At 60.9% G+C, this 19,445-nt stretch overlaps 2 protein-coding genes across 3 annotated transcripts in view; one reads left to right on the top strand and one right to left on the bottom strand.

The window, feature by feature from the left end:
* Nucleotides 1-2,538: 2,538 nt before the first annotated feature.
* Nucleotides 2,539-17,319, top strand: ZDHHC8 (zDHHC palmitoyltransferase 8). Of its 2 annotated transcripts, none has more exons than XM_016204381.2 (11): nt 2,539-2,652; nt 9,457-9,578; nt 9,725-9,882; nt 9,972-10,144; nt 10,327-10,429; nt 10,798-10,889; nt 11,056-11,197; nt 11,409-11,529; nt 11,603-11,712; nt 12,982-13,982; nt 16,877-17,319. In XM_016204381.2, exons 1-11 carry the CDS (start codon nt 2,549-2,551, stop codon nt 17,100-17,102), a joined length of 2,352 nt encoding a protein of 783 aa, XP_016059867.1. In that variant the 5' UTR covers nt 2,539-2,548; the 3' UTR covers nt 17,103-17,319. The 2 variants fall into 2 exon arrangements, with proteins under 2 accessions (XP_016059867.1, XP_016059866.1); XM_016204380.2 differs by lacking the exon at nt 16,877-17,319 and adding an exon at nt 15,087-16,284.
* Nucleotides 17,320-18,378: 1,059 nt separating this feature from the next.
* CCDC188 (coiled-coil domain containing 188) overlaps nt 18,379-19,445 on the bottom strand; it is a 2,409-nt gene continuing 1,342 nt past the window's right edge. The window contains exons 5-9 of the mRNA XM_016204271.2: nt 19,352-19,411; nt 19,167-19,231; nt 18,910-18,982; nt 18,655-18,701; nt 18,379-18,565 (exon numbers count right to left, since the gene is read on the bottom strand). Of these exons, the coding sequence (XP_016059757.2) occupies nt 18,379-18,565; nt 18,655-18,701; nt 18,910-18,982; nt 19,167-19,231; nt 19,352-19,411 (432 nt within the window). The remainder of the gene's footprint in view (nt 18,566-18,654; nt 18,702-18,909; nt 18,983-19,166; nt 19,232-19,351; nt 19,412-19,445) is intronic.

The following is a 19,445-nucleotide window of genomic DNA, read 5'->3' as shown; positions in this document are numbered from 1 at the left end:
CACACCACCTGGGCTGTGCAGTGTTTTTCCCACCCAAGGAGGGACATTGAAGCCTGTGCACCTCACCCCTTTTGAATTGGAATTGTGATGCTGTAAAGGGCATAGTCCCCTGTGAGGCCTCTTTTGGATGCATTGTATGGAAGGTCCCAGGGGCTTGATCCTCTAGGGAAAGGTGGTCAGACACGCCTTTCAGCACAGAATGGATGTTTAACATTGTTTTGGGCTCCAATAAAAAGTAACTCCCCACTTGATGTAAAACCCCAGTCTGACTTCTTCTTGGGCGAGGAGATGTATCTGCAAGCAGGGAAGGTCCCTCAATTGCTGGAGGACAATTGCTGTGACCAGGGTGCATTCAAAGATGCGGCTGTTACTGCAGAACATGCTGCAGAGGAAGATGTGCAAGTGCAAGCAAGGCGCCAGTAAGGGCTCCTTTAATGCCCTCGCTCCCTGCCGGTGTATTTTCAGGTGGGCTCTTGTGCAGAGGTGATAAACCAGAATTGAGGTGCTAACAGTACTGGGGAAGAGATGAGATGACCTACAATCTTTTCCTGTGGGTGGGAAGGGGGCTTGGGAAAATTGCTTTCCTCTCCCTGGGATCTTAACTCCTTGGGTAGAGTATTTCTGGGCTGTGGCCTCATTGGGTCTCCCCAACCCGGGACCCCCTCTGCCCAGGCAGTGTGCAGGGACCTCAGCAAAGAGGCATGAGCCCTTTCTATGACCATCCATTTGGCACTCCATAATTCTCAGTTGTCCTGGCACCCCTACACACAGCAGGGCCCTGCAGTGGGTGAGTCGGGAGGAGCCTCTCTTGGTGTGTGGGCCTGTGTCCAGGCCCTGTTAGTTACCAGAGGCTGGGGGCAGGGGGTGGGGAGTGGGTGGCAGGCAGCATTTCATGTACCCGGCTGCAGAAGGGCAAGTACAAGGAAGATGTAAAGCTGTGGTGGGGCACAATTTGGCTGGAGTGGTGTCCCTGTCCCGAGAGCCTGTTTATATTAGGCCACCATAGGGCTATGGCATCTCAGCCTTGAGGAGGGGTCTGCTCCAGGTGGGGTCTGTTTTTGTCCACCTTTGCACCCTGAATCTACCCCGCTGCCCCAGACCCCCTCTTAGAGCTAGTCCCCCATGGGCTGGGCCTCCTGGACCAGGCAGAGGCTACAACTGGGTTTTGTGGGAGAAAGCAGATCACCATATCTGCTGTCAAGCTTCATGAACGCGGCGGTCTGGCCCCCATCCAGGGTTCCTTAATTGCAGCCTGCTGCCTTCGGGGCTGGGACCTTAAGAAGGTCCACCTACCGGCAAGGAGGGGCCTCTAGGCCAAGGAGCCCCAGGGCCTGTGTCAGCGTGGCCTGAGAAGGTGGCCGCTGTGCGGAGCAGGGCCTTGGAGAGAGACATTTAGTGCTCCCTGGGGAGCCTGTGGAGCTTGATCTAGGTCCCAACCTTCCAGAAGCGCTGCACCCACTGCCCAGATGGTCCTGCCCGCCCCGCGCAGGCTCTGCGAGGCCGCCGGTCCACCTTAAACGGCATCGGCGCAGGCGGGGGGGATTTCCTGCTGGAGGTGGGCCTGACCACGGGCCTATCCCACGCAGGGGCAGGGTGCCCGGTGCTTCCTGAGGGGTGCTCCACCCTGCCCCGGGGAGGCTGAGGGACTTGCCTGGCCCTGGGCCCTTTACCCACCTACACTCCCAAGCCTGCAGCTTGGGCCAGGATGTGGAGAGACCAACTCCCCCTGCCCTTACCCTGCTCACTAGCTGTGCTCCTCCAGCCGAGTGGCCCAAGGGCTGTGAGGTGGGAAGGGGATAAACAACCAAGGTGCCCCCGCAGTGTCACAACTCCCAACCCCCTCGTGAATGCCAGAGTGGGGGGAGCTCCAGATGAGAGGGGTCTGGCACTATCAAGAATGGCATGGAGTAGGGGCATAAGCCTGCCCGCAGGGACACGCTATTCCGAGGTGTTTAGGGGAGCGGTCTGCAGAGGCCCAAAAGGGGACTGACGTGCCACAGCGCCAGGGCCCGCGGGCTGGAAACGGGGTGCCTGCTTTCCTCTAGGGTGTCCACCTGGTGGGCATGGCCTGCAGGTGTGCTACGGCTCCGTGGCTTCAGAGAGCCGCGAGCAATAGCCGGGCTGGGCACCAAGGAGAGGAGAGGCCCCCTTTCGGAGGGTCGTGAGCGCCGCGCAGGAAGCCGACCAGGCTCTACTGCGCGCGCGCGCAGGACCGGGGCCTTGGGGGTCCGAGGCTTGGGTGGGCTCCTGCATCCAGCATCCGAAAGAGGGCGTGGTGCGGCGGGCGCGTCCTCCTTGGGCCTTTGGCCCCGCCCCTTCGCCGCCCTGCCCCGCGCCCCTCGCCTCCCGGTCCACCTTAAGGGGCGCGCTGACATCAGCGCGCCGCCGCCGCCGCACCGCCCTTAGGGTGGGATTTCCTCCTCCTCTGCCGCCGCCGCTGCCGCCGCGGGTCCTGCGCCGCGTCCAACCCGCCCCGCCGACCCCGGCACGACCCCGCCGGCCCCGCCCGCCCGGCCCCGGGGAGGGATGCGGCGGCGCGGCGCCCAGGATGCCCCGCAGCCCCGGGACGCGCCTCAAACCCGCCAAGTACATCCCAGTGGCCACTGCTGCCGCGCTGTTGGTCGGCTCCAGCACCCTGTTCTTCGTGTTCACGTGAGTCCGCCGCGTCGCCAGGGGCGCAGGGGCCATAGCCGGGCCAGAAGGGGTAGGGACCAGGGACCGGGACCGGGACCGGGACCGGGTCCAGCTCAGGGGGCTGGGCAGGGCAGGGCTGGCACCAGGGCTGTGGGCAGCGTGAGCCTCCACCCTGGGCTAAGGCTGAGGCCGTGAGTGTGCCTATCCTGGGGCACAAGGGAAAGGTGAGTCCTGCGGGGGAGGGGGCACTGGTGTTCAGTGGGCACCTAATGAGTGTGCCAGGCAGACCCTGGGTGTGAGGCACTGAGCCTGGACAGGAGAGTGTGCAGTGGCTGCCCAGGGTGTGGCTGCTGCCCTCCCCTCTCCACAGGCTTCAGGAGGAGACATGGGCTGTCCAGAGCCACCATCCCTTTTGGCAGGGAGCTGAGGGGTGTCTCTTGGGTCCCTGCCTGGCTATCTGGCCAGGGGTCAGAGCCAAATTGTTCCTGAATAGGTGTGGTCTGGCCTGCCTGCCACGTTCCTGCCCCACAGCTCCAGGAGACACTGGCCTGACAGTACCCTCCACCCTTCCTTGACCTCCTTCACAGGAAAGCCTAGTGATCACAGCTGGAGGGCCCAGGCCAGGCCACACCCAGGGACACTGGCCATGGTGGGCTTTGGAACACTTGAGGCAGAAAGCTGGCAGGGCTCTGGGCTTTTGTAGCTTTTGCTTCTTCACCTGAGACACAGGCTGGCTCACAGACCAGAGTGATGCTGGTGATACAGCTCCCTCTCCGTAGTTGTGAGAGCCCCGGGGTCTCCTTTTGGTACAAGGAGGGATTAGGGGCTCCAGACTTCAGTCGTGAGGGTCTGTGACTACCCCCTTCCATGAGTCCCAGGCTTAGACACAGCTCTGGTGACCAAAGCGATGACCATTCAAACCTTCCTGAAGACCTGAAGCCAGTGGGACCTCTGTTCAGAGGCAGGCCAGCCCCCGAGTGTGAGTGAACTGGAGCAGGGTGGGCAGGGGCTGGCATGGCACCCTTTCACATTAGCAAGAGTGAGGGTGGCTGCCTTGTGTAGGGTGAGTCTGTATTGGGTGCCTGTGGAGGTGGGAGAGCCCCCTACCTGGACTCTGGGGCTGGGTAGGTGCCACTGGCTGCCAAGAGCGTGTTTAAAAAAGGCCTGTGTGGACGGGCTTATTTCTGGCTTTGGTGAGCAGGCGTATTCTTGTCACTCAGAAGCTGCTGACTGTGGGGCAGAGAGGAGAGGGGCAGGCGGGCAGCAGGCGCAGGAAGAGGAGGGACAAGCCCTCCTTGGTCTTCTGGAGGGGTGGGGCCCAGCCCAGTCCTGGCTCTGGGGTCAGGGTCGGGAGTTTGAGGGAGCCTCAGCCTCTGCTTGCCCGTCTCAGTTTTTCATTTCATAAGTGCAGTTTAGTATTTTTCCTCCTAACTTTCAAAGTAATACTTGTTCTCTATTGAGAATTTGTGAAATGCAGAAGAAAAAAAAAACACATTTAAAAAGAAATTGAAATTGACCTCACTCCAGGGAGCCGTTGTCTCTTTCTCTAGGCTCACCTGGCTTTGCTGTAGTGGGCTCATGGTGAGGTCGTGGTTTCAGAGGGCTGTTATTCCCTGTCCTTTGAACTTGACCCACTCCCAAGCAGCTCTGAGGCTGCTGCACCCTCTGCGCCCTCCCACGTGCCAGGTCTTCCTCTGTTACCACACATGGGGGTCTGGGTTTAGGGACATCATGTTAGGAGGTACAGGGTACCCTTGGGGTACCACAGGTGGTGCCTGCATCCTGTCCCGTGTGTGGCCCTATGGCAGGATGGGGACCCAGGGGCATTAGCTGGGGTCCAGGTGGAGTGACCATCTCGCCAAGGGGGCCTCGCTCATCCCCCAGGACAGGGCTCCCCTGCAGCCCAACCCTGAGGCCACGTTCCTGGGCTGAATTGACCCTGGCCTGCCCTGGCCTGCCCCTGCTCTGACAGCTGGGTTGCTGAGAAGAGGCTCTGTAGGGCAGGCCAGGCCCACTGATGCCAGCACAATGTGCCAGTTCTGGGCAAGCAGGGGTCCAGGTGGTCCCCTTCTCAGACTGGCCTTTCATCACCCCAGTACCCATGTGTCTGCCCTGTTTCTGGGCCCAGGCCTGCTGCAGACTAAGACACATGTAGGGAGGGAGCAGCGCTCCTGGGCCCTCTCCCCACCCTCAGGCCCACAGGGTTCTGTCTTCTCTGCCTTTGATCCTTGGACTTCACTGGATGCTGAGGGGCCCCAGGCCCCCTTTCTGCACTCAGTAAGCATGAGTTGCCCCTTTAGTGCAGGTCCACACAGGCAGCAGCTCCTGGTGTCACACACTGTGGTGAGGAACCCAGTGCCTGGAGGACCAAGGCCAGCTCAGTGAGGGCACTGGGACCAGCAGTATATTCAGATATATTGCTAGGAGAATTTGGGGCATCGAAAGGATGCCAGGAGGTGGGGGTGTCCCTCCTCTGAGAATGGGAAGTACACCACAGGGCCGGTTCTGAGAGGCCCTTCTCCAGGAAGCCTTCCTGGGTTCCTGGTGCAGTTGTGTCCCCCTAGGCCGAAGAAGCCCCTCACACTGTGGCTCAGTGCCAGGTTTGGATCAGGTGCTAGGGTGGGGTGGGTGGCAGTCCAGGCCTCTGCCCCAGCCTCTTACTTCTCCTGGAGCCACTTTGCAGAAGGATGGGAACACTGTGGACATCAGAGAGCTGGGCTGCTTCGCAGAATACCAATGCCTGGGGCCGGTGGGCCATCTTGTCTCTGTCTGGGTCCAGTGAGTGGGTTGGCTTCTGGGCTGTCAGGGCTGGTTCCCAGGATGGGCCTGAGCCCTCCCCATGTTCAGAGGCCTAGACAGGCAGCAAGGCCTGGCCTAGGACAGTGGAAGGGCCAGCTCTGGACCAGGCCAGCCCATGGTGCGCCCAGGTGGACAGAGCTGTTGGCAGGGGCTGCATGGGGAGGGGTGGGGACACTTGGTGTGAGCCCCTTGCCAGGACTTGCTGCATGTGGCTTGGGGTATCCCTGGCTCCCTGAGCCTCAGTTTACCTCTCTGTAGAGATCAGATGGCTGGGTGCTCACGGCCAGAGGCCTTGCCTGGTCTGATCAGGGCAAAGTGGCCACAGACCCTCTGGTCCTGGGTGTCCCTGTGTGTGAACACAAACTGTTAATGAAGAACCTAATTTAAGTGAAAGTATCCCATTTAACTTTGGTGAACATGCTGCCCCTGCAGAACCTCCCATGCCTCCTTGGGTGCTGTCTTTCTGCTGGCCCAGGCAGGACTTGGGGCTTCGACATGGGTGGGGCTCATGGCAGTGGTTTGTGGCCCTGTGTTGGAGAGGCAGGAGCTGGTCAGAGGAGGGCTTGGACCCTCAACCAGGCTACCTCCCACCCCTAGTCTCACTCTGGCCCGACACCTAGCTGTAGCCAGCAGTGAGTGGCTGGCTCCTGCCCAGCAGGGTGATCCTGTAGTGCACCATTCCCTGGGTGGGAGTGGGTTACATCCCTGTGGGCAGAGGGGCACTCCTGGAGCCTAGGACAGACTCAAGGTGGGCTGAGCAGTGCTGCCTGCCAGCCCTGCCTAGAGCTTGTGTGTCCTCACACATCCTCATGCTTCCCTGGTCCACAGGGAGCAAAGGGAAGCCCAGAGAGGTAGAAGGGTGGTGAGAGGCAGCCAAGCCTGGGTTGGATGGGGCTCGGGTCAGTGGGAGGAGGGGCGTGTGTTCACAAGTGCAGACGTCTGTGTTTGTGCAGGTGTGCCAGTGTGCATGAGTATGCATATCTGTACTTGAAAATGTTTGTACATTTATGTGCCTTGCATGTTGACTCATGTTCGTGTGTGTTCATGCACACATGTTTTTTGTGTACAATGATGTGTGCACATGTGTTTCTGTGGATGCTTTTACAGTGTGCGCTTATGTGCTCACACATGTATGTCTCAAATGGAGCATGTTTATGTGTCTGTGTATTGCACACATGTACATGCATCTGTCCCTGTATGTTCACATGGGTATGTGCATATACCTATGTTTGCATGGGCTCTTTCATCTTTCTCCCCTTAGCCCACATGTTTCCCCCAGTGGCTGAGTTCCACGCCTTGGCAGCATTAGCTAGTAAGCCATCCCCCTTAGGCGTGAGCCAGGCATGAGCCCCCCCTTATGGCACTTCCTGGTGGTGAAGGCCACCTGAGGGAGGATGGGGGACAGGATTGCATGGGAGTGCCTAATCTTTGGGTCTGAATCAAGTCTGGGGGGCTGGAGATAGTAGGCAGAGGGGGCAGTGGCTCAGGTTCCATCAGAGGACCTGCAACCCTGCCCAACCTACCAAACATTAAATCATTCCCCCAGCCCTTCCTGGGGACATGTGGCCCAGGTGGTGGGTAGGTCATGGCCACACTGGACAGAGGCCACCCAGTACCTCAGTGTAAGCATTGGCCTGTCACAGTTCAGATTTCCAAACCTGGCCCCAGTGCCACACAGCTACACCGCTCCCCCCAGTCCTAGGCCTTTAATCAGGGCCACTATCCAGCCCATGCAGCCTGTGTGTTCATCAAGGCTCAAGGAGAACAGAGCAGTACAGGCTGCCCAGGCCAGCGGGAGCTCTGGTCACCATGGGGTGGGACCTGCCTGTGGGGTTCGGTCCCTTCCAGCCTATGTAATGGTTTGACTCACAGCTCAGGTGCAAACCCGCTCCAAGGCCTTGGGCATGTGTCAAGCCCTCCGGTACCTGATCCTTGTCTGTAAAATGGGAAGGACAGGGGAGTGTGGAATGTGTAGCCCACTGTGAAGGGCAGATAGGCCCTGTGTGTTCAGTGAAACCTGGACAGAATGGTGGGCGGGGCTCCCACGCCAGCCTCCCTCCATGTGTCCTGCCTTCAGTGCCCCCTGCCTGCTACGCTCCATGTCTGCACATCTGCCTGTCCCCAGCCAGCCCCGTGCATCCTGGGTTCCCTCGGCCTCTTTCCTTCCCAGGATAGGCTGCTGCTGGCCCTCGGACAGTTCGGGTGCACAAGGGCCCGTGTTTGCTTTAATGCTCTCTTGTCACTGTCTTGAAATTCTTTATACTTTTTAAGCAAGTGAAACATTTTTATTTTGCACAGTTTATGTGGCCAGTCCTTCCCAGAAGGTTCCATGGGGAGCTGGTTCGAACTACCCGTTTGGGGTCCACAGTGCCCCCAGGCATTCTCCCTGGGTCCCAGCATTCCTGGAAAGCCCATCCCCACTGGCAGCTGTGCCTGTGCCCCACCCCTGCCTTGATGGGTAGACCGTGCTTCAGGGGCCCACTGTTGTCTTGCTGAATGGGATTGGATCAGAGGCACAGACATCCCTGGAGCACTGTCTGTATGCTAGGCTTCAGCATGCAGGGGTGAGGAGTGTGGAAGGTGTCTGCTAGGGGGTACTCTGGGCCGCCTGGGATAGGGGTGGCAGAGGAAGGCCCTCCCAGCAGAGGGAACCCCATCCTCAGGCTGTGTGCATCCACCTCCATGGCAGGTCCTAGAGAAGAGGAAGGGGTAACTCGGGCTCTGGGTGCCGAGCATGCTGCCGTGGGAAGGGAATCTTTAAATAGCTTCTTGCTTTCCACTAAAAATAGCCAAGTTCTGCTGCCATGGAGGTGGTTGCTGGGGTGGCAGAGCTGGCTCCTGGCCAAATCAGGCGTGGGTACGCCAGTATGGCCTGCATGAGCTGGTTGACAGGCACAGCTCATGGTCAGGGCTTCTGTGGGGGATCCCTACTGGCCCCCCAACTTCACAGTGAACCTCACTACTGGGAAGGGAGCAACCCCCCTGAATGTCCCTGCAGCCAGGAACCAGGGTCGAGATGGGGAGCCTGAGGCCAGAGGGGCTTTGTGGGCACTGAGTAAGTGGACTTAGGGATCTACTGCTGAGTTGGGGCAGCTGGCCACAGGACATGTGCCCAGAGACTGGTGGGTCTCCACAGAGGGGGCTCTGGTCAGGTCCCAGGAGGGCTGAGGAAGATGCTGTCTGTGGCAGGGTGCCCATCAGGGAGGTATGCATGACCCTTATAGGGCACCAGGAGTCTGGGAAGGCTTCCTGGAAGAGGGAGCAACTTTGGAGACAAGTGGTGAGAGATTTTGAAGGAGTGGGGGCATCATTCCTTTCTGCCCCAAGTGTTCTGTGCTGTCATATGGAGAGTAAGGTGACCTACTAAAAAGAAGGGGCTGCCTGGTGGCCTAGACTCTGAGACTGCGCCTCTCAGGGAAGAGCAGGGATAACGCCACTTTGTTTTTACTGGCTGAGAATTGGGGCTCCTCATACCTGAGGATCTTCCTGCTAAGGGGGCCCCACTGGGCCGGGACAGGTCTGGGTGAGGATAGGGTGGCCTGAGCTGCCTGGCAGGTCACTGGCCTCTGTCAGTCATGACTAATGGGCAGAAAGGGCTCGTTTCCCTCCTGAGAACCTGGCAAGGATGCTGGGTGTGGTGGAAGGACCTGAGTGGGCTCTGGCCACCCCTTCTAAATCGTGCTGCCCGATGCCTATGGGCCTCTCTGAGCCTGTTTTCTCAACTGTGAGTTAAATTCCCAACAGCTGCCTGGGGGCGTGCTGGAGTTAGAGTTGGCACAGAGTCTGTGCACCGTGCATGATGCACACAGCCTGATGGTTGAGCAAAGGAGCAGCAGGCAGATGGGCGGGGGTCTCCCAGAGGGCCCACAGCAGCAGTGGCCTTCCTGACTGCCATGCTGAGCATTGATAGTGGTCTTGAAGGCCAGTACATTCATGTACATGCCTAATTCCTCTGCCCCTGAGTCCCCTCCTCACCTACCTGCCACACTCGCAGACTCAGCTCTGCCCTGCTGTCCCACACAGGTGCCCATGGTTGACAAGAGCTGTGTCCCCAGCTGTTCCCGTCTACAATGGCATCATCTTCCTCTTCGTCCTGGCCAACTTCAGCATGGCCACCTTCATGGACCCCGGCGTCTTCCCCCGAGGTAGGACCTCGTGCTGGGGCAGGTTGTTGCTCCCTCTCACTAGAGTGTGAGTGGCTGACATGGGGAGAGCCTTTGGAGGGGGATCCTGGGGGGTGCTGGCAGGGATCGGGGAGGGGCTCTCCGCACGCCTTGGTTCTGGCCCACAGCGGGTGAAGACGAGGACAAGGAGGACGACTTCCGGGCCCCGCTGTACAAGAATGTGGACGTGCGGGGCATCCAGGTCCGGATGAAGTGGTGTGCTACCTGCCACTTCTACCGCCCACCACGCTGCTCCCACTGCAGCGTCTGCGACAACTGTGTAGAGGTGACCGCCCTGCCACCCCGTCCGCTCCCCTCCCTACTCTGTCCCTTTCCCCCGCCCGCCCTTCACCCTGACGTGCTGCTCCTGCCCAGGACTTCGACCACCACTGCCCCTGGGTCAACAATTGCATTGGGCGCCGCAACTACCGCTACTTCTTCCTGTTCCTGCTGTCGCTCAGCGCCCACATGGTGGGCGTCGTCGCCTTTGGCCTGGTCTATGTGCTGAACCACGCTGAAGGGCTGGGAGCTGCCCACACCACCATCACGTATCCTTGGCCAGACCACAGAGGCAGTGTGGGCGGGGGGCACGTTTCACAGGGAAACAGACTTGGTGGGTCAGCTGCCTTGGAATTCCCAGGGGGTGGGTTGCCCTTTCTGGATGGATGGGTAGTTTGCCCACAAGCACCTGCTCTGTCTTCGCCCATGGCCGTTGGCCTTAACGGGCCAGCATGGCTGTCATGTGTGTGGCCGGTCTCTTCTTCATCCCTGTCATCGGCCTCACTGGCTTCCACGTGGTGCTGGTCACTCGGGGGCGCACTACCAATGAGCAGGTGCAGACCCTGGGTGGGGCCATACAGTGATAGGGATGGGGGTCCCCGATGCTGAGAGGGTCAGGGCTGCACAGGGACCCTGGGGGTTGGGGCAGGGCTGCAGGGGCCCTCAGCCAAGGGGGCCTATGTGGTGGTGGTGGAGAGGCTCTGGCCCAGCATACCCAGGTGTGGGAGGGGTGTGGGGCTGTGCCACTGCAGCCACCAGTGACTCAGGGCCTGGAAATTCCACAGGGACAAGCTGGGGTCACCTGGGTGGAGCTATTACTCAGCTGACTGTGACCAACCTGGGGCGAACCCCAGATGTCCCTCTGCCCACCTTTGCCTGGGTCCTGGGTGGCCACACTGGCTGAAGGGTCCCTTGTCCACAGGTGACGGGGAAGTTTCGTGGGGGTGTGAATCCCTTCACACGAGGCTGCTATGGGAATGTGGAGCACGTGCTGTGCAGCCCCCTGGCTCCCCGGTGAGGCCTGGGTGGGATGTCGAGGGGCCTCTGCTGGGTTTAGGGTGGGCAGCTGTAGACCCTATGCCTGGTCTACTTCTGCCCTTGGCAGGTGGGGCTGGCTCTGCCCTTGTTGTACATTCAAACCTGGTCGGCCTTGCCACTGTCCCCTCTGTCCCTGGTGCAGGTACGTGGTGGAGCCACCCCGCCTACCGCTTGCTGCTCGCCTGAAGCCTCCCTTCCTTCGGCCTGAACTCCTGGATCGAGCTCCACCGCTCAAGGTCAAGCTTAGTGACAATGGGCTGAAGGCTGGCCTGGGCCGAAGCAAGGTGGGGGCTCTAGGGTGGGCAGGAGATGGGGTGAAGGTCAGACCTTGGAGGCATGAAGCAGCCAGGTTGGAGGGGCCCAGAAGAATGGAAAGTGGAGGAATTGAGCAGATTCTGGGGAAGGGTCTAGGTCCCAGGGCCCCAGGAAGGAGTCCTCAGTTAAGCCCTGTCCCTGGCCCACACTCTATCCACCACTGATCATGCCCCCTCCCAGTCCAAGGGTAGCCTGGACCGGCTGGATGAGAAGCCACTGGACCTGGGGCCGCCACTGCCCCCCAAGTCGGAGGCTGGCACGTTTGGCGGTGACCGGCAGACCCCACGCCCAGGCAGTGCTGGTGAGGTGGGGCTGGCCAAATGAGGGGAGGGGTACGGATTGACCCTAGCCTGACTGTGGTCCATCTCCCCCAGAGAGCGCCCTGTCAGCACAGAGGACCAGCCCCCCGACACCTGCCATGTACAAGTTCCGGCCTGCCTTTTCCACAGGTCCCAAAGCACCTTTCTGTGGACCAGGCGAGCAGGTGAGGACATCTGGCCCTACCCTGATGCCCTGCCCCGGAGATACCACCCCTAGAGGCCTCACCCCCTGGGATGCCTTGCCTGGGGTAGGGAGGGTATCAACAGGACCCCACCTTGCACAGATCCCAGCTGAGGCTAGTGGAGGGGAGGAGCTCAGGGTGTCCTGGGAGGGGCTGGCACAGGCAGCCCTGGCCCTACTCCCTTGACAGCACTGCCTGCTGGCCCAGTAGGCGGCTGCCCCCAGGAGTAGTATGTGCCAGGATGCCAGGAATTTCACCATTAGTCACTCTGTAAGGCCCACGGGAAGGCTTCGAAAGAATCTGAGATTGTTTGAGAAAGCACATTATTTGCTCGAGTTGTATAAGCATTTTGTGTTTACTGGAGCAATCAGCAGCCCTGGACTGCCTGCAGAATTCCCAGGAGTTCCCCAAGTGTTCCCAGGCAGCCCACATTCCTTCACAGCCACCCAAAGGGCAGCCCTGTGGCTGGACCAGCACACCTAGTCCAGCCCCCACCCCAGGAAACCCCTCCTCTCAGTTCCAATGTCCAGGCTCACCCCAGGGCCCACTGGTCTGGGCAGTGACTCTGAGCCTCTCTCGCCAGTGTGCAGTGGCCCTTCTTGGGGATGCGAATGGGCTTTGTGCCCTCACCTAGGTTACCTCCTTCCTGGGATTTTCCTGGATCTCAGAGAGGGTCTGGGGTTGGCCAGGTGCCCTGAGGCCACATTTGTCCCCACCTCTGCCCCCTCTGGGTTTTGAGGTTTTGCAGGCTCTTGTCCCCAGCTCAAGCCTGGAATCACAAAGACCCTGTTGGTATGGCTGTCCTCTGAGCTGGGCGGGCTCCGAGGAGACTGCTCTGGGTGTCTGTAGCGGCCAGCTGTGGCCCTGTAGTGCCCCGACACTCGGGGTGGGGTGCCCAAGAGAGGGCCCTGGTCACTGTGTGGTTATTATGTCTGCTCAGGGTCCAGCTCCTATGGCTGCCCTCAACCCCCCACCCCGAGAATGCAAGCTAGAGTAGTATGCACACCCTTCCCTGGGGAGACAACATCTGAGGCTACTGCTCTGCTTCACTTTGCTCCCACTTCCTTCTGTGGTGGACAAGAAACAGGTGGTATGGCCAGGGCATAGGGAGCTTCTGGGACAGCTTGTTGGTTGTACCTGCCATCACCTTGATGCCACTAGGATTGCAGCCTCCATGTGGGCACAGCATCCAGTGACCAGGTGAGGTGTAGTGGGTGGGTAGTGGCAGATGTGTACCTTCTCTCCCTGCAGGTCTCAGGCCCTGACTCCCTGACTCTGGGGGAAGACAGTATCCACAGCCTGGACTTTACGTCTGAGCCCAGTCTGGACCTCCCTGACTATACATCTGGTGGTCTGCACACCACCTACCCGCCTTCCCCTCCGCTCAGCGCTGCTGACACCTTCTCAGGGGCCTTGCGATCCCTGAGCCTCAAGGCTGCTAGCCGGCGGGGTGGGGACCACATGGCCCTACAGCCCCTGCGTTCTGATGGTGGGCCCCCAACGCCCCATCGAAGCATCTTTGCCCCCCATGCACTACCCAACCGTAATGGCAGCCTGTCCTATGACAGCCTGCTTAACCCCGCCTCGCCCGGTGGCCATGCGTGCCCCGCCCACCCCTCAGCCAGTGTGGCCAGCTACCGTTCCCCCTACCTGCACCCTGGGGCTGCAGGTGACCCACCACGGCCCCCACCCCGCAGCTTCAGCCCCGTGTTGGGCCCCCGGCCAAGGGAGCCCTCCCCTGTGCGCTACGACAACCTGTCCAGGACCATCATGGCCTCCATCCAGGAGCGCAAGGATAGGGAAGAGCGTGAGCGGCTGCTGCGCTCTCAGGCTGACTCGCTCTTTGGCGACTCGGGCGTCTATGATGCACCCAGCTCCTACAGCCTGCAGCAGGCCAGCATGCTGTCCGAGGGCCCCCGAGGCCCCGTGCTGCGCTACGGCTCCAGAGACGACCTCGTGGCAGGACCTGGCTTCGGAGGTGCCCGAAACCCCGCACTGCAGACGTCCATGTCGTCGTTGTCGAGCGCAGTGAGCCGGGCGCCTCGGACCTCCTCCTCCTCCCTGCAGGCAGACCTGGCCAACAACAACGCCCCAGGACCCCGGCCAGGCAGTGGCTCCCACAGGTCTCCCCTTCGCCAGGGCCCGCCCTCTCCACCCAGCACTCCTCGCTCGCCCTCCTACATAGGCCCCAAAGCTGTTGCCTTCATCCACACGGACCTCCCGGAACCACCGCCCTCACTGGCCGTGCAGAGGTGGGTGCTGGGGGCTCTGCTGGCTTCCCGGCAGGGGGCAGGTGTTTGGCTGTCTGTGGGACCTCTTGACTGAGCAAGTATGGGTTGTCCAGAAGGCCTGAGGCCACCTGTGGGTGGATCTTCCCTGCCTTGGAGGCTCCTAGCTGGCCTGTGTGAGGGTTGTGCCCCTCCAAGGACATCCTGGCATGTCCTGGGATGTGGGAGGATTTGCATCTTAGCCTAATGCCCCACATTCCCTGCCAGGTAGCACAGACCTGTGCATGGGGGACCCAGCCCTTCTTCCTCAGGATATGGTACTACTGTCCCTCTGCAGGAGGCTGAATGTGGGGGACAGCACCCTGCAGCACAATGTGCTACCATGGGTAGGGCACACAGCCCCTGGAAGCAGGGGCTTACCTGCTCAGAGATGGGGAAACTGGGCCCAGAAGGGCAGGCTGGCCCAGGCTCCCAGTGGGTAACAGGATGTAGGACTGGCTGCCTGGTAGGTTAGGTCCCAATACAAGAACTGAGCACCTGCTGTGTGTGGGTCTCGCACTAGACACAGCAGCATCTTCAGGGCATCACCTGAGCCGCCTTGAGCGCAGGCTGGGTCAGGGAGTCTCTTGGGGATGTAACAGGTGCGGCATGTGGCAGCTGCACAGAGAGGCAGGGATGGCAGCCAGGGAGGGAGTGCTTCCTGCTCCCATGACTGGGCAGTGAGGTCATTGGGGCAGGAGGGCAGCCCCTCGTTTTCCAAGGAGGCAACAGGGAAGGGGCCACACAGTCATCACTGGGCTCCCCAGCTTAGGGCATCAGGACCAGGCAGAACCAGGGCCTCGGCTGGCTGGTATCCAGCTGGCCTCCCATGCTTGTGGTATTGCCAGTGGGAGGAATTGAGGGATCTGAGGGTGTGACAGCTATTCTGACGTCTGTCTGTCCTGTGACAGCACAGCCCTCCCGACTGGCTCGGTGAAGCCACCCATTTTCTGGGTGGCACCTTCTGAGCTCAGACATGGGCCACCCAGGGCTTTGTCTGCATCATCTGTCCTGTTGCCTCCACTGGCCTGTCCTGCCATGGTCCCTTGTTCACTGTGTGTGTGCATGTATGTGTTTGCTTTGATGCAGGGACCACCCTCAGCTGAAGACCCCCCCAAGTAAGCTTAACGGGCAGTCCCCGGGCCTGGCCCGCCTGGGGCCTGCCGCCGGCCCCCCGGGGCCCTCCACCAGCCCTGCCCGGCACACGCTCGTTAAGAAGGTGTCTGGCGTGGGTGGGACAACGTACGAGATCTCCGTGTGAGGAGTGACTGCCACCCATCTGCTGTGGCACCACGGGGACCCGGAAACCCCAGCGGCTGCCCCCCACCCCCGACTTCTCTGCCCTGACAGAGGAGGAGGCCCAGACATGCTGTGGACGCATCAGCAGGAGAGAACCACACCTCCACGAGTCTGTCCCTCGTACTCCACCTGCCCATCCACTGACCTGCTCACCGGGGCTTGGCAGGGCTGAAGGCCACCACCTACAGGATCTAGGCTGGGCCTTGGGGGGGCATGGACTGTATCTGTGGGGACTGCACCCATGTCCCCGAGGTTGTCAGCAGGCCAGCCCCCACCTACTCCCCTTATAGATGGGTCACTGTGGCCCAGAAATGGACAGAGAGGCCTGGCCATCCTTTGGACTGAGGGCCTGCCACCTGGCTGATCCTATCCTGCTGCCTTTCAGGGACCCGCTGGAAACTTCTAGTTTGGTGAGGCCGATTCTGCTGCGGGGAATCCAGCCCTGGCCCACAGCCACCCAGCTCCAGGGCTACTCTGGGTTCTGACGGACAGGTGGATGGACAGACGGACAGACTGCCAGCTGTGGGTGGGGTCCTGGCTCCATGTGTCCCGTCTCGCCCAGCTGGTGGGCTTGTCCCCGTGTCTATGCGCTGAGCTGCCATGCCACGTCCCATGTTTTAAAGCTCGGGCCCCTGCTGCCCCCACTGCCGGGAAACTCGCTGTCATTGAAGCCTTAACCTCTGCTTTATGCTCTTGTGGGTGGCAATGGGGGCAGGTGGGAGCAGGCATAGGCCCGACGCTGCTACAGGGACCTCTGAGACCAGGAGTCCCTTCCCTGCCAAATGAGATTCCCTACTCCAAGGCATGCAGAGTCGGGGCTCCAGAGCCTCGGCGCCTGCGTGGGAAGCACATGGGGAGGGGGTCAGAGTTCTGCCTGGCGCCAGGGACCTGAGAGTAAGCACACAGCAGCGTCTGCTTGCGTTGTGTCTGTTTTATGTTTTTATATCTACATCTATATATCTATAATTTTATTAAAAAAAGAAAAAGAGTCATTTTGATCCTTTCCTTGAGCAAGGCCAGGGCTGTTGCTGATACTCAGGGGCTCCGGGGGCGGGGGGCAGAGCCAGGCAGGCTCCGGGAGAGATGGTGGCCAGCAGTATGGGATCGGATGTTGTGTGCGGGCATTTCTGCTGACTTAAGCCGAGCTGGAAGCCTGGGAGGGGGGGCTGGCCCACAGGTCTTTGGCTGACAAGCATGCGGCTCCGCTGGGCCTGCGTCATTCCTGGCAGTAACAGGGCTTTTGGAGAAAAGCTGGGGCTGCAGCTGCCCCAGGGGTCCCCGGGAACCTAAGGGCTTGGGGGGTGGACGAGGGAGTGTATATGGGGCCACTGCTGGCTGGGGGCCCTGTGGCGACTGTTGCCATGTCCTACAGCTGCATTTACTGGGTCCTTCACTTCTGCCTGTTAAATGTCTGGGGTGGAGGCATTGGGAATGCACAGCTTTTCAGGACTGAGACAGCTGGGCAGGGGTTGGCTCAGTGTGGGAGGTGCCCCAGACCTTGGACCCCTGTGCTGGGCAGCTTTGCCCCATGCTGACCCCTACCTTTCTGCTTCTCTCTCATGGGACGCTGCGGCCCACAGGGGGCGGATCGGCACTTGTAGCCATGGATGGGGGCATCGTGGCCTGCCTAGGGTGGCCCCCGGCCTGCACCTCTGCCACCTTGGCCTCCCTGAGGACCGCCCACTGCTGCAGGTCCCCTGGAGCCCAGCTGCTGGGGTGTCCCCCCGAGGAGCTGTGTGCCACCTGCACTTGGCTGCCTCCAGCCTTTTCCCCAGCGTCTCGGGGCCTGAACGGGGTACCAAGTAGGCATCTGTGGGGCCTGGGACAGCCCAGTCCAGGACAGTTGAGAGGCCAGGCTGCCACAGACCCTGGGGTGTAGGCTGAAGATCCGCTCTCTATCAGCCAAACCTTGACTGACTTCCAGCCCACCAGGAAGTCAGTCAGGAAGTTCCCATCTGCTGCAGGGGGTCCAACACCCCAGGTGGGGGCCCTGGAACTCCTGGGACCAGCACTTCCCAGGGTGTCACACCATCACCTTGACCTTCCTGCTTGACCAAGCACTTTAGATGCCACTCTCTCCCCAGGGAGCCCAGGCCTCTGTGGTAAGGCTGGGGTGGGGTCTCAGGTTGCCCCACAGGTCACTGCACTCCCCACTCCCTGAACCCAGACAGATGCCTTAACCTCCTGGAGCCACCAGCCTGCTGAGCCGCTAGGCCCTGCCAGGGCGAGAGGAGAACCAGCCGCCCAGCCCAGTGAGCCCACTCTGCAGCAGTCTTCACTCCTCTGCTCTGAGCTGTATGTTTGGGGCACTCGGCACCCTTTCCTGCTTGAGCAGCAGCTCTGTTTCTCCTACTTGGGGGTGAGCAAGCCACACAGCTATTCTTTATTGTTCTAGAAGGTATTCCCTATCCCAATTCAATGCGCTAAATAAAATTTTTGGTGTTTTACCTCCACAGCTCTGTCCACCAACATGGTCCCCCTGTCCTCTGAGCCTTGGGGCAGTGCCAGGAGGCTGGACTGGACAGGGACCCTGGGTTGAGGAGGGGACAGGAGTGGGGCGGGGTGGTGGTGACCCGTTGGTGTGGGGAGGGTGGGGTTGCCTGCCACACAGGGTTATGTGACAGGTGAGGTTTGATGAGGGGGGAGGCCTGAGGGTCCCCAGTCCTCACTCTCAGTGGAGAACCTCCTGGCAACACCCTCTGCTCAGAGCCCTCTTGGTGCCGGGGGCAGACTTGGGGCTTCCTGTGGAGGGGCTGCCATCCAGCAGGCAGACAGGGCATGAAGGCCGAGGTGGGGCTGCCACCCTGAGGGACCCCTACTTTGAGATTAGCCTTGGGATGCAGTGAAGTTCCTTGTCCCCCCATCTCCATGGAGACATACTCAGACGCTGTATGTGTCACCATTGTATGTCTGGCCACAGGCCCAGCCCTTAGGACAGACCCCGCCTCCACCCTTCTCCGAGGCTCTTGGCTGGACGGTGTACATGGCAGTGCTGTGGGCAGGGGGCTGGTTCAGCCGCTGGGCACCCGGGGCAGTGCTGGCTGCCTGGCCTCCTCCTCACTGGGGCCTCTGGGCCTCCAGCCTAGAAGGGCAGGAAGTCGTCCACCTCGAGGCGCAGGAATGGGCTCAGCAGGGCCCGGAGCTTCCAGACTGCGGCGCGGCTCAGCAGGGGCGGCACCAGCCCCTCGAAGGGTGTGGGGTCCACCACGTACACGTAGGCGGCAGTGCAGGCCAGCAGGGCGCCCAGCAGCAGCCTCAGGGCCAGCAGCCTGCGGGCGGTGGTGGTCAGGGGGCAAGGGCGCCCGTAGGGCAGCCCCAGGGGACTGGGCTCTGCCCACACACTCACGAAGCCACCTACCAGAGCTGGCCTTTGAGGCCCTTGGAACATCCCAGCTGCGGCTTCGCCTTCTGCGGGGGAGCGGCAGGTCAGAGCCTGCCCTTCCCTGCAGGGTCCGGGTGCTGTGTTCCTGCTCCCCGTGCCCAGGACAGGCACCTGCCACCATGTCTCCCCAATGACTCTGGTCACCTGGCCCCTGGTGGGGTTCCCACCCTGGAGCCTCTTCCACCTAAGCCCACCTCTCCCCTCCCCAAATAGGGCCTCCAGGGTGGGGACTTGGGAGAGGGGTAGGGGGCTTACTGCTATGCACAGGTCCTTCCTTGCTTGGGTGCGGCACTGGGCACGATCCCTGGAGGAGTCGCACAGTCAGGGCCATGCGCACTCCCTCCACCAGCCTGGCACCACCCCTGGTTTGTTGCCACAGAACTGGAGAGGGTTTAGGGGTTGGTTCATCCCATCCTGACCAGGACCCTGCACCATCCCAGCTCAGTCAGCCGCCACCCCTCCCCCCAGGCCCTGACCCCACACATCACCCCAGAATCTCCAGCTGAATGTCTTCCATCTGGTCTAGCACGCCCCGGATATCCTTCTTGAGGTTCTAGGGGCAGAGGAGGTAAAGGGTCCTTCACTCCTGACCAACCTGCCTCTCACCCCTCCCCCAACCCCACTCATTTCCTGCCTCCCCCATCCTCTGCGTATTGCTCTTCGGGGGACCTACCTGGAGCCCCGTGGCCTGGTTGTTCAGCGCCATATGTACCTCGGCCACACCATCCCACACCTGGTGGGGGGAAGGCTAGGTCATGCCCCAAAGA

The sequence above is a fragment of the Miniopterus natalensis genome, chromosome 20 (genome assembly GCF_054644295.1).
Source record: "Miniopterus natalensis isolate mMinNat1 chromosome 20, mMinNat1.hap1, whole genome shotgun sequence".
Taxonomy (NCBI): Eukaryota; Metazoa; Chordata; class Mammalia; order Chiroptera; family Miniopteridae; genus Miniopterus; species Miniopterus natalensis.
The sequence above is the reverse complement of the archived record's forward strand: the minus strand, read 5'-3'. Positions and strand labels throughout refer to the sequence as shown.